Genomic DNA, 16,226 nt, shown 5'->3' with positions numbered 1-16,226 from the left:
AAAACCCATGACCAGCAGAATATACATGTGGGACCCCCCCACCCCCCACCCAGAAATACACAGATGGTTGAGATAATCCAAATATAATAGTAATCCCAATGTATATAAACAAATCAGTCTTCTCAATTAGAGTATCAGTTTCTTTAAAAGTCTGACTGTACCGGTCATAAGAGTCATACCTAAAACAGTTACACAGAAAAATTTCAACTATGGGACAGAAAATGATACATCAGGTCATCACCAAAGTTGGCATAGCAGTATTAACATAAGGCCATATAAATTTATCAACTAAAAGCATCATTAATGAGAAAGAGATCTTTATGTAATGATAATTACAAACAATCCTGAATCTCAGGCTGAGTAACCTAGAAACAAAAATAGAGATGTGCTGAAATCGGGCTTTGGTAAAAGACAAAAACAAAACAACCCCCCCTCCTATTTTTCTAGTCCAGCTTTAGCTTTTAGAAGGTCAAACTGATAAGTGCTTAGTTCACTGTCATCTCTGGCATCCTCAAAGTTGTCCAAGTCAAACACTATCAGTAAAATGAGAAAAATATATGTCATTCAGATTAACTGTTAATATATGAATATTCACTTTTATTACCTAATGTGAAATGAGGGCCCTTTAAACATACTTAATGGAATAACAAAAAGGTAGCTAACAATGTCTACTCTGTCTGGAAACCAAGGTGAGTCTTTGGATAACCTTTCATTAGAAAACTTGTGTACTGTTTTTCAAAATGTGGAAATAAATACATTTTCCCTCAAGATGATCAAGACAGATTATTAAAAAAAAGTATAGCTAATAAAATCCTCAACTATGATTACCTGATGTGTAGTAAGGGCCCTTTAAACACACTCAATGGTTTTTTGAAAGCTTTCATTTTGGAATCAACCTTTTCATTTTCCTCTGCTTTGGAAGTATGTTCGGTAACGTTAATCTAAAGGCCAAAAAAATATGAAGAAAGAAAGATAAATTTAGTTTCATACTGACAGCTGGGCAGTTCATTAGGTGAAAAAGTAAACACAGTGATTCAATCCAAATTATAATCTTTAACATAAGCTTATTACACCTAAATTACGTATTTGACATATATTAACATGACCATTAACATATGCTTGGATGCCTACGACAGATAAGTCACTACAGAAAATGTAACATGGGCTTTCCCTTAGGGTCTTTAAATCTGTTCTAAATTATAACACTTATCCCTCTATCAAGCCCCTGATGACTCATAAAAAGATAACTAAGTGCTCCTTCCAAAACTGAAATAGAGGAAGTAGATAAAAGGCTTTAAACTACTTTTATCCGATAAAAAATAGTTTTGATAACACAATTCCTAAGTGCATATTGCCAATTTTTATACCAATGCATGAAATCGGCTTTGTCATACACCATAATGACACTTCTGGTTAGCCAGTGACCTCCTTCCTCTTTCTTTCCACAGACAAAATGTTGAAGGACAGGAAGTTAAATGAATTACCCAAAATCACATAGCTAGCTAGTTGCAGAACGGCGGACAGGCCACAGCTTTTGACTCAAATTCATTCTATTGTTAAGATTACCTTTTTTAGAAGAGCTGTTTGTTCTTCACTGGAAATTGTTTCCAAGGTTTCTTTGCCATCACTCTCTAGATCTTCTTTACTTGAAGCTTCATCTTCACTGGCAATAGGTCCATTTTCACACAATGGTGTCTGGAAATCATCATCTACTAGCGGTGGGTAGCTATACTTGAAAGGATCCTAAGAGAAAGGAATCGTATAACAGCCTGCTGAGAGGTGGGCAGACAAATAATTCTCTCGAGTTAAAAATCCACTCTCCGGGCCAACAAGCAAACCAACACAAAAAAACAGACTTAATTAGATAGTGAATTTTTTTTTAAAAGGAAGCATTTCAAAACACAAGGGGAAAGGGCAACAAGTGGTGTGGGCAACTGATTAGCCATCTGTAAAAAAACCAAGTTGGATCTTGAGCTCATTCTTTGTGCCAAAAAGAATTTCGGAGGAATAAAAACTTGAAAGTATGTATTTTTTTAATGTTTATTATTTTTTTAGTAAGCTCTACACCCAACATGGGGTTCGAAACCATGACATTGAGATCAAGAGTCACCTACTCTTCCAATGGAGTCAGCCAGGTGCTCTGAAAGTGTAATTTTAAAAAACCATATAAGCTTAAAACAACAACAGCATAAGCTCCAGAAAAACACAAAGAAGGATTAAAAAAAAAAATAAACAGGGTCACCTGGCTCGTTCAGTCAGTAGAGCCTGTAACTCTTGATCTCAGGGTTGTGAGTTCAAGCCCCATATTGGGTATGGAGCCTACTTAAAACAAATACATTAAAAAAAAAAAACATGAAACAAAACACAAAACCTAAGTAGTGAAGACCTTTCTAATCATAGCACCAACACAGAACCCAGCAGGTATAAAAATGCTGATAAAAAGAGCACACTAACATGAAACATTTCTGAATGACAGAAAACAAAACCCAACAATCAACTCCCCCTCCCGAAAAAAAACCCGTAAAAAAGTTTTTTTTAAAGCCACAACTAGAAAAATATGTATCACATGTATCAGAAACAAGACAGCTTTTGTTCATATATACAAATCAAGAAGAGTGATAACAGAATTTTAAAAAAAGGAATGACACAGAATTCATAAAGAACAGACTACCTTTTAAATCATTAAAAAATGCTTGACATCACTTACAATAATAGAAATGCAAATTCAAACCACACTAGAATATTTTTCACCTGAGATTGTCAAAGGTTACAAAAATGAGAGTATGTGCTACTGGCAAGGGTGTGGTTCAAGCATTGCCACATGTTACTGGGAGATGAGCACAATCTCTTTAGAGGGAAACTGGAGCTCACCTTCTACTTACACTGTTGAATCCATGTACCAAGATATTTACAAGGATATTCACTGTAGCACTCCTAATAATGGCAAGATTAGAAAACAACTAACAGTCCTTCCAAAGAGAACTGATTAACTACATTATGTTAAATCCACACAATGGAATATTCTGCAATGGTTGAAAAAATCAGGTAGACCTCTATGAATCAATATGGCATAAACTAACAAGAGATGAAGTGGGAAAACCAGTGAAACAACATACGGTACGTGACTGTTATGTAAAAAAATAAAATGGACAGAATATTTCTAGGAGAGAAAACGTGGACACAACGGTGGCCTCTGGAGAGTGGCAGTGGGCAGTCACCTGGGGAGGGACACATGCTTGGCACTATACTGCTGTAGTTTTCAATCTTCAGTATTGTTTGCTTTAAAAAAAATCATGTGTAAGTATTACTTTTGGGGAAAAAATTATGTGAAAGAATATTAGTCCTACTATAATTCTGAGCAGTCCTAAAAAAATATACCATTAACGACAGAGAAGGGAGATAACCTTTTCTACTCCTAAAAGTAAAAATAATTTTTAGTAGGGGCGCCTGGGTGGCTCAGTCGGTTGAGCGTTGGACTTCGGTTCAGGTCATCATCTCGCGGTTTGTGGGTTTGAGCCCCGCCTCGGGCTCTGTGCTGACAGCTCAGAGCCTGGAGCCTGCTTCAGATTCTGTGTCTCCCTCTCTCTCTGTCCCTCACTCACTTGTGCTTTGTCTCTATCAAAAATAAATAAATGTAAAAAAATAATAATTTTTACTAGAGGCTATAAATTTTAAAGTTTTTTTGAGAGAGAGAAAGAGACAGACAGACAGAGAGGGAGGGAGGGAATATGAATCCCAAGCAGGCTCCTCACTGTCAGCCCAGAGCCCGATGCAGGGCTCGAACTCACGAACCCATGAGATCATGACCTGAGCCGAAATCAAGAGTCAGACGCCTAACCGACTAAGCCACCCAGTCGCCCCTAGATGCTATTAATTTTAAGATATAACAATTCTAGGGACAGATTATTAAAAACAAATCAAATATCTAGTTTAACTAAAGGTAGTACGTGAAATGAACCATACTGTGTTTTTCTAGGTTAAAATGTAAAATATAAAGCTTCAAAATAGGAAAGTAGCAAATTTCAAATTAAAAATACTGGTTCAAGTTTTTCTAACCAAAGAAGTCTAAAGGACACAGCAAAACTTTTCATCTTCCCAATCACTTGATTCTGGTTGAATCCAGTTTTGCCAAGTAGGCAGTATCTGAAGTAGATTGTAAAAATCAAACAAATGAAATTTTATCAGGTTAACCCAAAGCATACCAAATCCATAGGTTCCATAGTTTATAAGTACACAATACACAGTACGTTTCATTATCGTGTAGTGGGAAAAATTTAACACATACCTAGTTATCCCCGGTCTCTTGTTTTTAAGTACTAATACCATTTCAAAGAAAGGTGATAATATATATTATCTTTGAAATTAAAAAGACTGTTAAACAGTAAACAACTGGAAGCGAACTGAGACACGTGAAAAAAAAATTCAGTAACTCACGGTTCATCTCTAGACACAGGAATACTATGTAGCCATAAATAAGAGTAAAACAGCTTTTCATATTGATGTGGAATGATCTCTAAGACATGTTGTAAAGAAAAAAGTAGGAGGCCTAAGGGCGTAAAAATACACTACTTGTTTAAAAGCGATGAGAGGGAGGAAGAATTACATCTCTATTTGCTTGTGTGTGTTACATATATACTGTATTGCTTATGTAGGCAATACGGGTTCCTGGAAACAAGTATAAGAGATGGAACTGGGGAGAAGAGAGTGATTGGGATAGCAGTAGAAAGCCTTTTTACTGAATACCTGTGTCTGAATATTCGTATTGAATACTGAATACTTTTCAGTCTAGAACCATGTAAATATATAACCTACTCAAAATTAAAATTTAACAACTCAAAAACTTACATAAACATGTCTATCATGGTGCTATTCTGGAGTATCTATGACCTTTCTTTGCACGTTAAGATACTGATGCTTCTTGTCCCTTAAGGCAAGAACACGGCTTCATGTGCCCCGATCCAGTCTTATTTTAGAAACATACTTTAAGCACTATACTTACAGTTCCACCCATGTGGGGAGGCAGGTATTCTACACTGACATAGTCTTGGACTTCATTTTTACTTGCAAACTTCAACAAACTCACTGCTTCTGGTCCAAGCCAGGATTTCACAATTTTGAAAGCAGCTGAGGAAAAAACAGTCACTTCATTAAATCCATTGTCTTTCTCAATTAATTTACTGTATGTGCTAATGCAAGTCTTCTGATATCAGTTTGGGCTAAACTCTGTCAACAGGTATCTTTGTGGGTTCCAAATGTTCCAGGAAGAGTCAGGAAGACTGAGTCACCTTGATGTGCACCAAGAAACTTAACAGAGTTTTGGCCTCTCTACAAATCTGTCAATGATCCCAACCGCGAAGACTCCCAGACACGGAATCAAATAGTACTGTGATTTGAGGGATAACTATGCAAGAGTATGGAGAGAGTCATTTTTCCTTACACTTCTGATCAACGCCCAACCTGAAAGACCTCCTCAAATGGGAAGTCAAGAAGAGAAAGAAGTGGCTCTCCTTATTTATGGGTTTGAGCTACACTCAGACTTCCATCCCACCCCTAAACATCTCTGCCTTTCTCCCAAGCCCTGCAGCTTATTTAATCGTGAGGAACTCACGGAATCTGCAAGAATAAATCGTTATTAAACACAACTGTTTAGTAATTACAATCTTGTTCTTTCATGCCATTCTAATTTAGATTTAGTTTTTTTAAACCTTGTTTCCATTCTGACATTCGAAACACATTTTAAACAAATTAAGAGAGGAATCCTGCATTAAGTTTGCAAAAGCATCAATGAAAAAACATCAGGAAATCAAACAGTATGATAAAAATTAAATCCTGGTTCAGGAAACTGCATTTTTAGTTTGGCTAATTATGCTTAAATTTTATGTAATATTTACATTTTCCTTAATTTCGATTTAAAAAGTCTGTGAGATGACGTGTTTGAAGCTAGGTTACTTGAATTAACTAAAATGCTAAATCTGATTTTTTTATAATAGCTTTATTGAGATAATAATTCGCATACCATAAAATTCACCCCTTTCAAGTATGCACTTCGATGGTTTTTGGTGTATTTAGATAGTTTTATAACCATCCCCACTACCTAATTTTATTTATTTTAGACAGAGGGAGAGAGAGAGAGAGAGAGAGCACGCACACGAATGGGAGAGAGGAACAGAGGGGGAGACAGAGAGAGAGTCTTAAGCAGGCTCTGCACTCAGCGCAGAGCCTGCCGTGGGGCTGGATCCCATGATCCTGCGATCATGACCTGACCCGAAAGAGAGTAAGATGCTCAAACGACTGAGCCAGCCAGGCACACACCCCCCACTATCTAATTTTAGAATGTGTTTGTAACACCAAAAAGAAACCCCTATCTATAAACAATCTCTCTTTACCCTCCCTCTCCCATTCCTGGGCAACCACTGATCTACTTTCTGGATTGGCCTGTTGTGGATATTGCACATAAATGGAATCATACAACACGTGGTTTTTCTAACTGGCTTTGTTCACGCAGCATGTGTTCAAGGTTCCTCTGTGATGTAGCATGTATCAGTACGTAATTCCTTTTTATGGCCGAATAATTTTCCGTTTTATGGATCTACAACATTTGTTTATCCATTCATCAACAGATAAACATTTGAGTACTTTCCACTTGACTATCATGAAGAATAGTGCTATGAAGATCTGTGTGCAAGCTTTTGTGTAGACACATGCTTTCAATTCTTTTGGGAACGTACCTAGGGATGGAACTGCTTAATTATATGGTACTTCTATGTTTAACTTTTTGAGGAGTCGCCAAACTGCTTTCCAGAGTGGCCCCATCATTTTACATTCTCACCAGTAATGTATGAGGGTTCCAATGTCTCCACATCCTCAACACGTCTTTTCGATCACAGCCATCCGAGCTGGTGTGAATTAGTATCTCATTTGGTTTTGACTTGTAGTTCTCTCATGACTAATGATGTTGAGCATCTTTTTATGTGTTTATTGCCCATTTGCCTATCTTTGGAGAAATGTCTATTTAAATCTTTTGCCCTTTTTAATGGGGCCATTTGTCTTTTTATTGCAGTGTTGTAAAAGCTATTTATATATTCTAGACATAAGTCCCTTATCAGATGCACGATTTGTAAATATTTTCTTCCATTCTGAGAGCTGTCTTTTCACGTTTTGGCTGGTGTCGTTTGAAGCACAAAATTTGAAATTTTAATGAAGTCCAATGTATCTATTCTTTTCTTTTGTTGCTTGTGCTTTTTTTGGTGTCATATCTAAGCAACCACTGCCTAATGCAAGGCCACAAAGATTTATTCCTATGGTTCCAAGGTTTACAGTTCTAATTCTTATATTTAGGTCTCTGATCATCCATTTTGAACTAATTTTTGTATGTGAAGGGAGGTAGAGGTCCAACTTCATTCTTGTGAATGTGGATAGTCGGTTGTCCCAGTATCATTTATTACAAAGACTATTCTTTCTTGAGAGAGATCTTGGGAGACAGTGGCAGAGTAGGAGCACCGTAGGCTCGCCTCATCCCACAGACACAACTAGATAACTACCAAATCATCCTAAATGCCCCATCAATGGATCTGAAGGCTGGCAGAACAAACTGCAACTAAAGGTAGAGAAGAAGCCACATCGAAGAAGGTAGAATGTAGGGAGACCTGGCTTGGGAGAGAAATGGATCACGGCTGCTTCAGTGGGAAGAGAACCTCAGTCATGGAGAAGGGCAGGTTAGAGAGAGAGAGTGCGTGTTCGCGACAGAGAGGCAGACAGACCAGCACACAGGGGAGCACATGGGGAAAACAAACATGTACAGCAACTGACTTGGAAAGTGAGAGGGCCTGAATTTTGTGAGTTCTCACAACCAGTGGGGCTTAAAGCCTGGAGTTTTAAAGGTCAGCATGCTTGGCTCTGGGAGAGCTCAGAGGACACTGGGGCTCTTCGTGGAGAGAAGGCAGGGCAAACAGGCCATGGACATACAGCGAGGAAAAAGTGATCTGAAGAGCGCCTGGGGCACAGAGTGCAAAGGTTATTCGCTCATCTAGGAGCATGTTTCCGAGGGGCAGCATTCATGAAGAGATCCCTTCTGGAACAAAGAAACTGCTAAGTATCATTTTATTGCCCTGCCCCAGCGGAAGCCCAGGGCCACCTGTAGGAAGCAGTGCAGTGCTGACACTTGCTACTTAATTTGCTTACACCAACCTCCTCCACATCGCTGCGCTTTAGAAGAACCATCCTTCCGAGTCATGCTTGCCTAAGTCCCGGGTCAGCAGGACCCTTTCCCTAGAGGACCGGCCCAAAGCCCTGCCAACATGGTGTCTCCTGACCCAGGAGTTTTGTGAGGCCTCGGATCTGCTAGTGGCAGCAACAGGTCTCATTTCACAAGCAGACCAGAACATACCTAGTTTAAATGTGCCACATTCAGGCCAGATACCAAAAACTGCCCACAGCAGGCAAAGAGAGTCTCTGCAAATGACTGGCCTGAGGATAAAGCAGCCAGGACACAACAGCAGAGCACACAGAGCACACACTGGAGACAGTCCCAGGAGCACCGGGCCCGGGACACTTAGACAGCAGGGCACCACGGGGCCTCTTCTTCATAAAGCCATCACCCTCAAGGACAGGAGACGGAGCTGCCTTTCCTAACACACAGAAACAGGCACCGAGACTTGGCCAAAATAAGAAGACAGAGAACAGGACAAGGCCACGGCTATGGCCAGAGATCTAAGTGAAACAGATATAAGTAACGTGCCTGATGGAGAATTTAAAGCACTGATCGCAAGGATACTCACTGGACTTGAGAAAAGAGTGGAAGGCATCAGTGAGACCATTAACACAGAGATAAGGAATAACAAAGCAGAGATAAAGGGCTCAATAAATGAAGTGAGAAACACACTTGATGGAAATGAACAGCAGCAGGCTGGAGGAAGCAGAGGAACCAATTCGTGACCTAGAAGTTGGAGTAATGGAAAACAGTCAAGATGAACAAAAGAGAAAAAAAAAAGAACTACGCAAAATGAGAATAGACTTAGGGAACTCAGTGACTCCATCAAACATAATAATACTTATATTATAGGAATCCCGGAAGAAGAAAGAGGAAAGGGGGCAGAGAATTTATGTGAAGAAATAATAGCTGAAAACTTCCCTAATCTGGGGAGGGAAACAGATATCCAGATCCAGGTGGCACAGAGAACCCCCCCCCCAAAAAAAATTAACAAAAGCAGACCCACACCAAGACATATTGTAATTAAAATGGGAAATATGCTGATAAAGAAAGAATATTAAAAGCAGCAAGACAAAAGAATATAGTTACATACAAAGAAAACCCCATAAAGGTATCAGTGGCTTTTTCGGCAGAAACTTTCTAAGCCAGAAACGGGTGATATGATACATTCAAAGTGCTGAATGAGAAAAACCTGCAGCCAAGAATAATCTATCCAGCAAGGTTATCATTCAGAATAGAAGGAGAAATAAAGAGTTTCCCACACAAACAAAAACTAAAGGAGTTCATGACCACTAACCGAGCGAGCCCTGCAAGAAATATTAAGGGGACTCCAAGTGGAAAGAAGAGATCGAAAGTGACAGTATAAAGGTAGGAAACACGAAAGCAGTAAAAATGAGTATTTCTGTAGAAAATCAGTCAATGAGCTCATAAAATAAAAGGATGTAAAATATGGCAACATATACCCAAAAGAGGGGGAGTAGAGGAGGAAAGAATGGGTTCAAACTTAAATGACCATCAACTGAATAAAGGCTGCTATGTGCAGAAGAGGTCATATTTAAACATAATGGGAACTACAAATCAAAAACCACTAATAAATATGGAAACAATAAAGAGAAAGAAATCCATATATACCACTAAAGAAAACCAGCAAATCATGAAAGAAAGACAAGAAAGGATCAGAGAAAATCTGCAAGAACAACCACGAAACAAGTAATAAAACGGCAATAAATACATAACTATGAATAATTTCATTGAATGTAAATGGACTAAATGCTCCAATCAAAAGACACAGGGTGACAATGAATAAACAAGACCCATCTATATGCTGCCTACAAGAGACTCGTTTTAGACCTAAAGACCCCTGCAGATTCAAAGTGAGGGGATGGAGAAACACATTTGTCATGCAAGTGGATGTCAAAAGAAATCTGGAGTAGCAATACTTATACTGGACAAACTAGACTTTAAAACAAAGACTGTAACAAGAGATGAAGAAGGGCATTATATAATCATAAAGGGGATAACCCAAGAAGAAGAAATAACAATTGTAAATATTTATGCACCCAGCATGAAGCTCCCAAGTACATAAAACAGTTAATAAGAAACATAATGGAACTAACATAATAATATAATAGTAGAGGATTTTAACATCCCACTTATATTAATGGGCAAATCATGTACACAGAAAATGAACACAGAAACAATGGCTTTGAGTAATACACTGGACCAAATGGATTTAACAGACACATTCAGAACATTCCATCCTACAACAGCAGAATACACATTCTTTTCGAGTGCATATGTAAAATTCTCCAGAAGAGATCACATATTAGGCCAGAAAACAAGACTCAACAAATTCAAGAAGATTGAAGTCCTATCATGCATCTTTTCTGACCACAGTGCTATGAAATCAGAAGTCAACCACAAGAAAAAATTTGGAAAGACCACAAATACATTCAGGTTAAATAACATGTTACTCAACAATGAATGGGTCAACCAGGAAATCAAAGAAATACAAAAGTACATGGAAACAAATGAAAATGAAAACACAAGGATTCAAAACCTTTGGGACACAGCAAAAATGGTTCTAAGAGGGAAGTTTATAGCAATACAAGTCCACCTCAAGGCAAGAAAATTTACAAATAAAAAACCTGACCTTACACCTAAAGGAGCTGGAAAAATAACAAAGAGAGCCTAAAACCAATAGAAGGAAAGAAAGAACAAAGATCAGAGCAGAAACAAATGATATAGAAATGAAAACGAACCTAAAAAACAAAACCAAAACATAATATAACAGATCAATGAAACCAGAAGCTGGTTCTTTGAAGAGTCCAGTGAAACTGCTAAACCTCTAGCCAGACTTAACAAGAAAAAAAGAGAAAGGATCCAAATACATAAAAATCACAAACAAAAGAGGATAAATAACAATAAACACCACAAAAATACAAACAATTATAAGAGAACATTATGAAAAACTATATGCCAGCAAATTGGATGACCTAGAAGAACATTCCTAGAAACATATAACCTACCAAAACTGAAACAGGAATAGAAAATTTGAATAGACAGATTATCACCAAAGAAATTGAATCAGTAATCAAAAACTTCCCAGTAAACAAAAGTTCAGGACCAGATGGCTTCACTGGTGAATTCTACCAAACATTTAAAGAAGAGTTAATAATTATTCTTAAACTACTCCAAAAAAACATAAGAAGGAAAATTTCCAAATTAACCCAATGAGGCCAGTATTACCCTGATACCAAAACCAGATAAAGATACCACTAAAAAAGAGCTACAGGCCAATATCACTGATGAACACAGATGCAAAAATCCTCAATAAAAAACTAGCAAACCAAATTCAACAATACATTTAAAAAAAATCATTCACCACGATCAAGTGCGATTCATGCCTGGGTTGCAAGGATGGCTCTATATTCACAAATCAATCAACGTGATACATCATATCAATAAAAGAGCCATATGATCATTTCAAGAGGATAGAAAAAGCATTTGACAAGGTACAACATCCATTCATTGCTAAAAATCCTCAACAAAGTTAGTTTAGAGGCAACGAACATACCTTAACATAACGAAGACCATATATAAAACCCACAGCTAACATCATACTCAACGGTGAAAAACTCAGAGCCTTTCCCTTAAGGTTAGGAGTAAGATAAGGATGTCCACTCTAGCCACTTTCATTCAACATAGTACTGGAAGTCCTAACCACAGCAATCAGACCACAAAAAGAAATAAACGGCATCCAAACTGGCAAGGGAGAAGTAAAACTCTATTTGCAGATGACATGGTACTATATATAGAAAACCCAAAAGACTCCACGAAAAAACTGCTAGAATTGATAAACGAATTCATTAAAGTCACAGGATACAAAACCAATGTAGAGAATTCTGTTGCATTTCTATACACCAATAAAGAAGCAGCAGAAAGAGAAATTAAGAAAACAATCCCATTTACAACTGCACTGAAGATATTAAGATACTTAGGAATAAACTTAACCAAAGAGGTCAAAGACCTGTATTCTGAAAACTATAAAACACTGATGAAAGAAATGAAAGATGACACAAAGAAATGGAAAGAAATTCCATGCTCATGGATTAAAAGAATAAATATTGTTAAAATATCTATACTACCCAAAGCAATCTACACATTTAACCTAATCCCTACCAAAGTACCAACAGCATTTTTCACAGTAGAACAAATATTAAATTTGTGTGGAACAACAAAAGACCCTGAAAAGCCAAAGCAATCTTGAGAAAGAAAAGCAAAGGTGGAGGCATCACAATTGTGGACTTCAAGTTATATTACAAAGATGTAGTGATCAAAACAGTATGGTACTGGCACAAATACACACACATTGATCAATAGAACAGAACACAAAATCCAGAAACAAACCCACAATTATATGGTCAATTAATCTTCAACAAAGCAGGAAAGAATATCCAATGGGAAAAAGATGGTTTATTGAAGAAATGTTGGGAAAACTGGACAGCTACATGCAGAACAATGAAACAGGACCACCTTCTTATACCATACACAAAAATAAATTTAAAATGGATTGAAGACCTAAATGTGAGGCCCTGAAACCATAAAAATCCTAGAATAGAATACAGGCAGTAACTTCTGTGACATCAGCTGTAGCAACTTTTTCCTAGACAGGTCCCCTAAGGCAAGGGAAATAAAAGCAAAACTAAACAATTGGGACCACACCAAAATAAAAAGCTCTGCACAGCAAAGGAAACAATCAACAAAACTGAAAGGCAAATAATCTGCTGAATGGGGAGAAGATATTTGCAAATGACCTCTCTAATAACGGGTTCGTATCCAACATATATAAAGAACTTCTAAAACTCAACACCCAAAAAACAAATAATCCAATTAAAAATGGGCAGAAGACATGAATAGCCATTTCTCCAAGGAAGACATCCAGATGGCCAACAGGCACATGAAAAGATGCTCAACATCACTCATCATCAGGGAGATGCAAATCAAAACGATAATGAGATACCACCTTATACCTGTCAGAATGGCTAAAATAAAAAACACAAGAAAGAGCAAGTGTTGGTGAGGATGTGGAGAAAAAGGAACCCTTATGCGATGGTGGGAATGCAAACTGGTGCAGCCACTGTAAAAAAACAGTATGGAGGTTCCTCATAAAGTTATAAATGGAACTACCCCGGGGCGCCTTGGTGGCTCAGTCGGTTAAGCGTGTGACTTCGGCTCAGGTCATGATCTCATGTTTCATGGGCTTGAGCCCTGCGACGGGCTCTGTGCTGACAGCTCAGAGCCTGGAGCTTTCTTTGGATTCTGTGTCTCCCTCTCTCTCTGCCCCTCCCCTGCTCCTGCTCTCTCTCAAAAATAAATACCCGTGAAAAAAAAGAAAAAAATGGAACTACCCTGTGATCCAGAAATCACACCACTATTTACCCAAAGAATACAAAAACGCTAACTCAAAGGGATATATGCACCCTGATGTTTATAACAGTATTATATAATCACATTAGAGTTGGTAAAGAATGTTTTTCAATGCTTTAACAATTTTTTTTTCACCACAAAATGTATCATGACTGTCTTATTAAGTGACTATAGCAATTTGGAGTGCATTTCAGATTCATCCCACCTTCTTCCTCAATGCCCGAAACCCATGAGAAAACCTAGCAAAGGCCTATGTTCTGTGACATACCCCATCCGTGTGTGACAAACTGAGGCTCCTGGCTCTAGTTTCACCTGAATGGTTGAACATCTTGATGCTGTTTTTAGAGAAGACTAATGTGTATCCCCAGAGCCTGGGGCTAGAATGTTAACTGAGTTTGCTTAGGAATCGTCTTTGAATGTTCCAGCTCCGGCCTCTTAAAGAGCATACAACAAGCACAACATAAATTTTTTTTAAACAACCACAGAAATATGGCTACATTGGGAAAAAGGAAATCAGACATTTCGTTTTAGCGAAGTATAAATAATATACTCACCATTCATTATCCAAGGCATATCAAAGATCACCATTTTTGCTTAAAGACAAAAAAAAATTCAATGAATGTGATTTAGTATCACTATAGTATTATCACTTATACCTGGACTAGAAAAAGCTGGTGATCTAAATGTAACTAAACACTGAGCTGGTTGACTCAGTTCTGATTCGGTGACGTGTGAGTGGTGCTCAAACCAAATTAACTTCTCACTGATGAGGGGCCCGCTCAGGGTGGCTTTTGGGAAATCAACAATGCGCTATCATTGTCCTTTGGCAAACAGTCTGTTCTTTTGTTCGTTTGTGGCTTTTGCTGTTTGCAGAAAGGTACAAAATAAATAAGTGGGTAACCGGAGTCTTTGGATGTGGTATGTCATATTAGTGCCGATGTACAGTGAACTTTAGGAATGACCTCAATGTAATTTATTGGTTCTGACAATTTTCTAGAGATTACATTGTAAAACCACTTACACGTTTTCCCCTCACCCCAATTTTAATGCATCATTATGTTTTAAGAAAGGCAAATTACTTATACTTTTCTTCATATTATGAGCCCCAGGAAGCCAATAATTCCCAAAGTATACAGAAGTATTATTTGCATATTTAGAAGACCTAAACAGCCCTATTAACAATTACAAGAACCAGAAATCACAAAGGGAATTCTTGATACCTAATTCATTCTATTCCAAATGAATCAAAATGTAATTTCATTCTTCTCTGAGCAGAGAAGCTCCGAGAATGGTTATATTAATGTAGGACAAGTAAAGTACATGTAAGAAACAAGGTATCTTCAAAGAGGTACCCTGGAGCTTAATAACCTCAGTCTTCATCTGTGATATGCCTAAAAAGATCTGGACTTAAGATTTTAAGAAATAATGGTTGTATTTCATGACAGATTTTGAAGCATAACCAATTTAAGATTCTATAAAATTTAATGTCTGCAAAATTACATTATGTAGGTAAAATACATGCATTACCTCTACTTAATTGGAACGAAGTGTTTCAATTCATCTTTATATAGGCCCATGAATTCATTAATAGTTTTCTCAAAAGAATCTTAGATGTGTTTTATAAGGTAATAATGGTATTTATACTATTGATAAATGGCTCTTCACAAACTTAGATATTTCAGTAAACAAGTAGATATTTTATTTTCATGTTTTACATAAGAGGAACAAACTAATCATATGGGGTAGTGACGCCCTATTGACCACTGATTGGCACTGCTCAGTAAAATGAATCGGGGTATGTGGTGGATCCAGAAAGAATTCAGAAGGAATGGCAGATCCTCCAGGTTTCCCAGACCAAATAGTCTCTTTACCTAAAAAGGTTCATGAGGACCCTCTCTGAAGACATGAGAGCATAGGGGTAGGAGTGGCAATGATCCTCCAACTCCATCATGCTTTTTGTCTGTTCCTTACTTCACATTAATAATATGAAAGCACATCAAAGTAAGATGATTTAGGGGTTTTATGCTTTTGTATCACCTAAGTCATGAGTCCCCAAAGGCCCTAATTATGGTATCTGCCAGGGGTGTGCCCAGGAAGACCTGTGAGTTTCCATTTTCTGATATCCTTGTTGTCTCTCTCCTGCGTTTTTTACTTTGAGCCCACTGGAATTCAAATATATGACTGTTGGGGCGCCTGGGTGGCTCAGTCAGAAGCATCAGACTCTTGGTTTCGGCTCAAGTCATGACCTCATGGTTGGTGAGTTTGAGCCCTACGTCTGGCTCTGTGCTGACAGCGAGGAGCCTGCTTGGGATTCTCACTCTCCTTCTCTCTCTCTCTCCCCCTTCCCTGCTCTCACACACACACGTGCCCTCTCTCTCAAAATAAATAAGTAAACATTTAAAAAATACATAGATATGACTATTTATGTGGGATAGTGTCTTCATTTCTCCAGAGGCAAACCACCATATAAATCCAAGAAATCAATGAATCAAAATGGGTACCTAAGATTTACGTGTTCTTCATTCAGGTAATTAATGCAAGAATCACAAAAACAAATTCTAAATTAAAATGTAGTCTACTGTTTTCT

The 16,226-nt window shown here is 37.8% G+C and overlaps 1 protein-coding gene across 2 annotated transcripts in view; it reads right to left on the bottom strand.

The window, feature by feature from the left end:
* MOSPD2 (motile sperm domain containing 2) overlaps nucleotides 1-16,226 on the bottom strand; it is a 53,919-nt gene that overhangs the window by 13,578 nt on the left and 24,115 nt on the right. For both annotated transcript variants that reach the window (XM_040468316.1, XM_040468315.1), the window contains exons 7-10: nucleotides 14,194-14,232; nucleotides 5,000-5,124; nucleotides 1,567-1,743; nucleotides 829-941 (exon numbers count right to left, since the gene is read on the bottom strand). In XM_040468316.1, the coding sequence (XP_040324250.1) occupies nucleotides 829-941; nucleotides 1,567-1,743; nucleotides 5,000-5,124; nucleotides 14,194-14,232 (454 nt within the window). The remainder of the gene's footprint in view (nucleotides 1-828; nucleotides 942-1,566; nucleotides 1,744-4,999; nucleotides 5,125-14,193; nucleotides 14,233-16,226) is intronic.

Source organism: Herpailurus yagouaroundi, unplaced genomic scaffold (assembly GCF_014898765.1).
Source record: "Herpailurus yagouaroundi ecotype Mexico unplaced genomic scaffold, PumYag 67690, whole genome shotgun sequence".
Lineage (NCBI taxonomy): Eukaryota > Metazoa > Chordata > Mammalia > Carnivora > Felidae > Herpailurus > Herpailurus yagouaroundi.
This window is presented reverse-complemented; position numbering and strand designations above follow the sequence as displayed.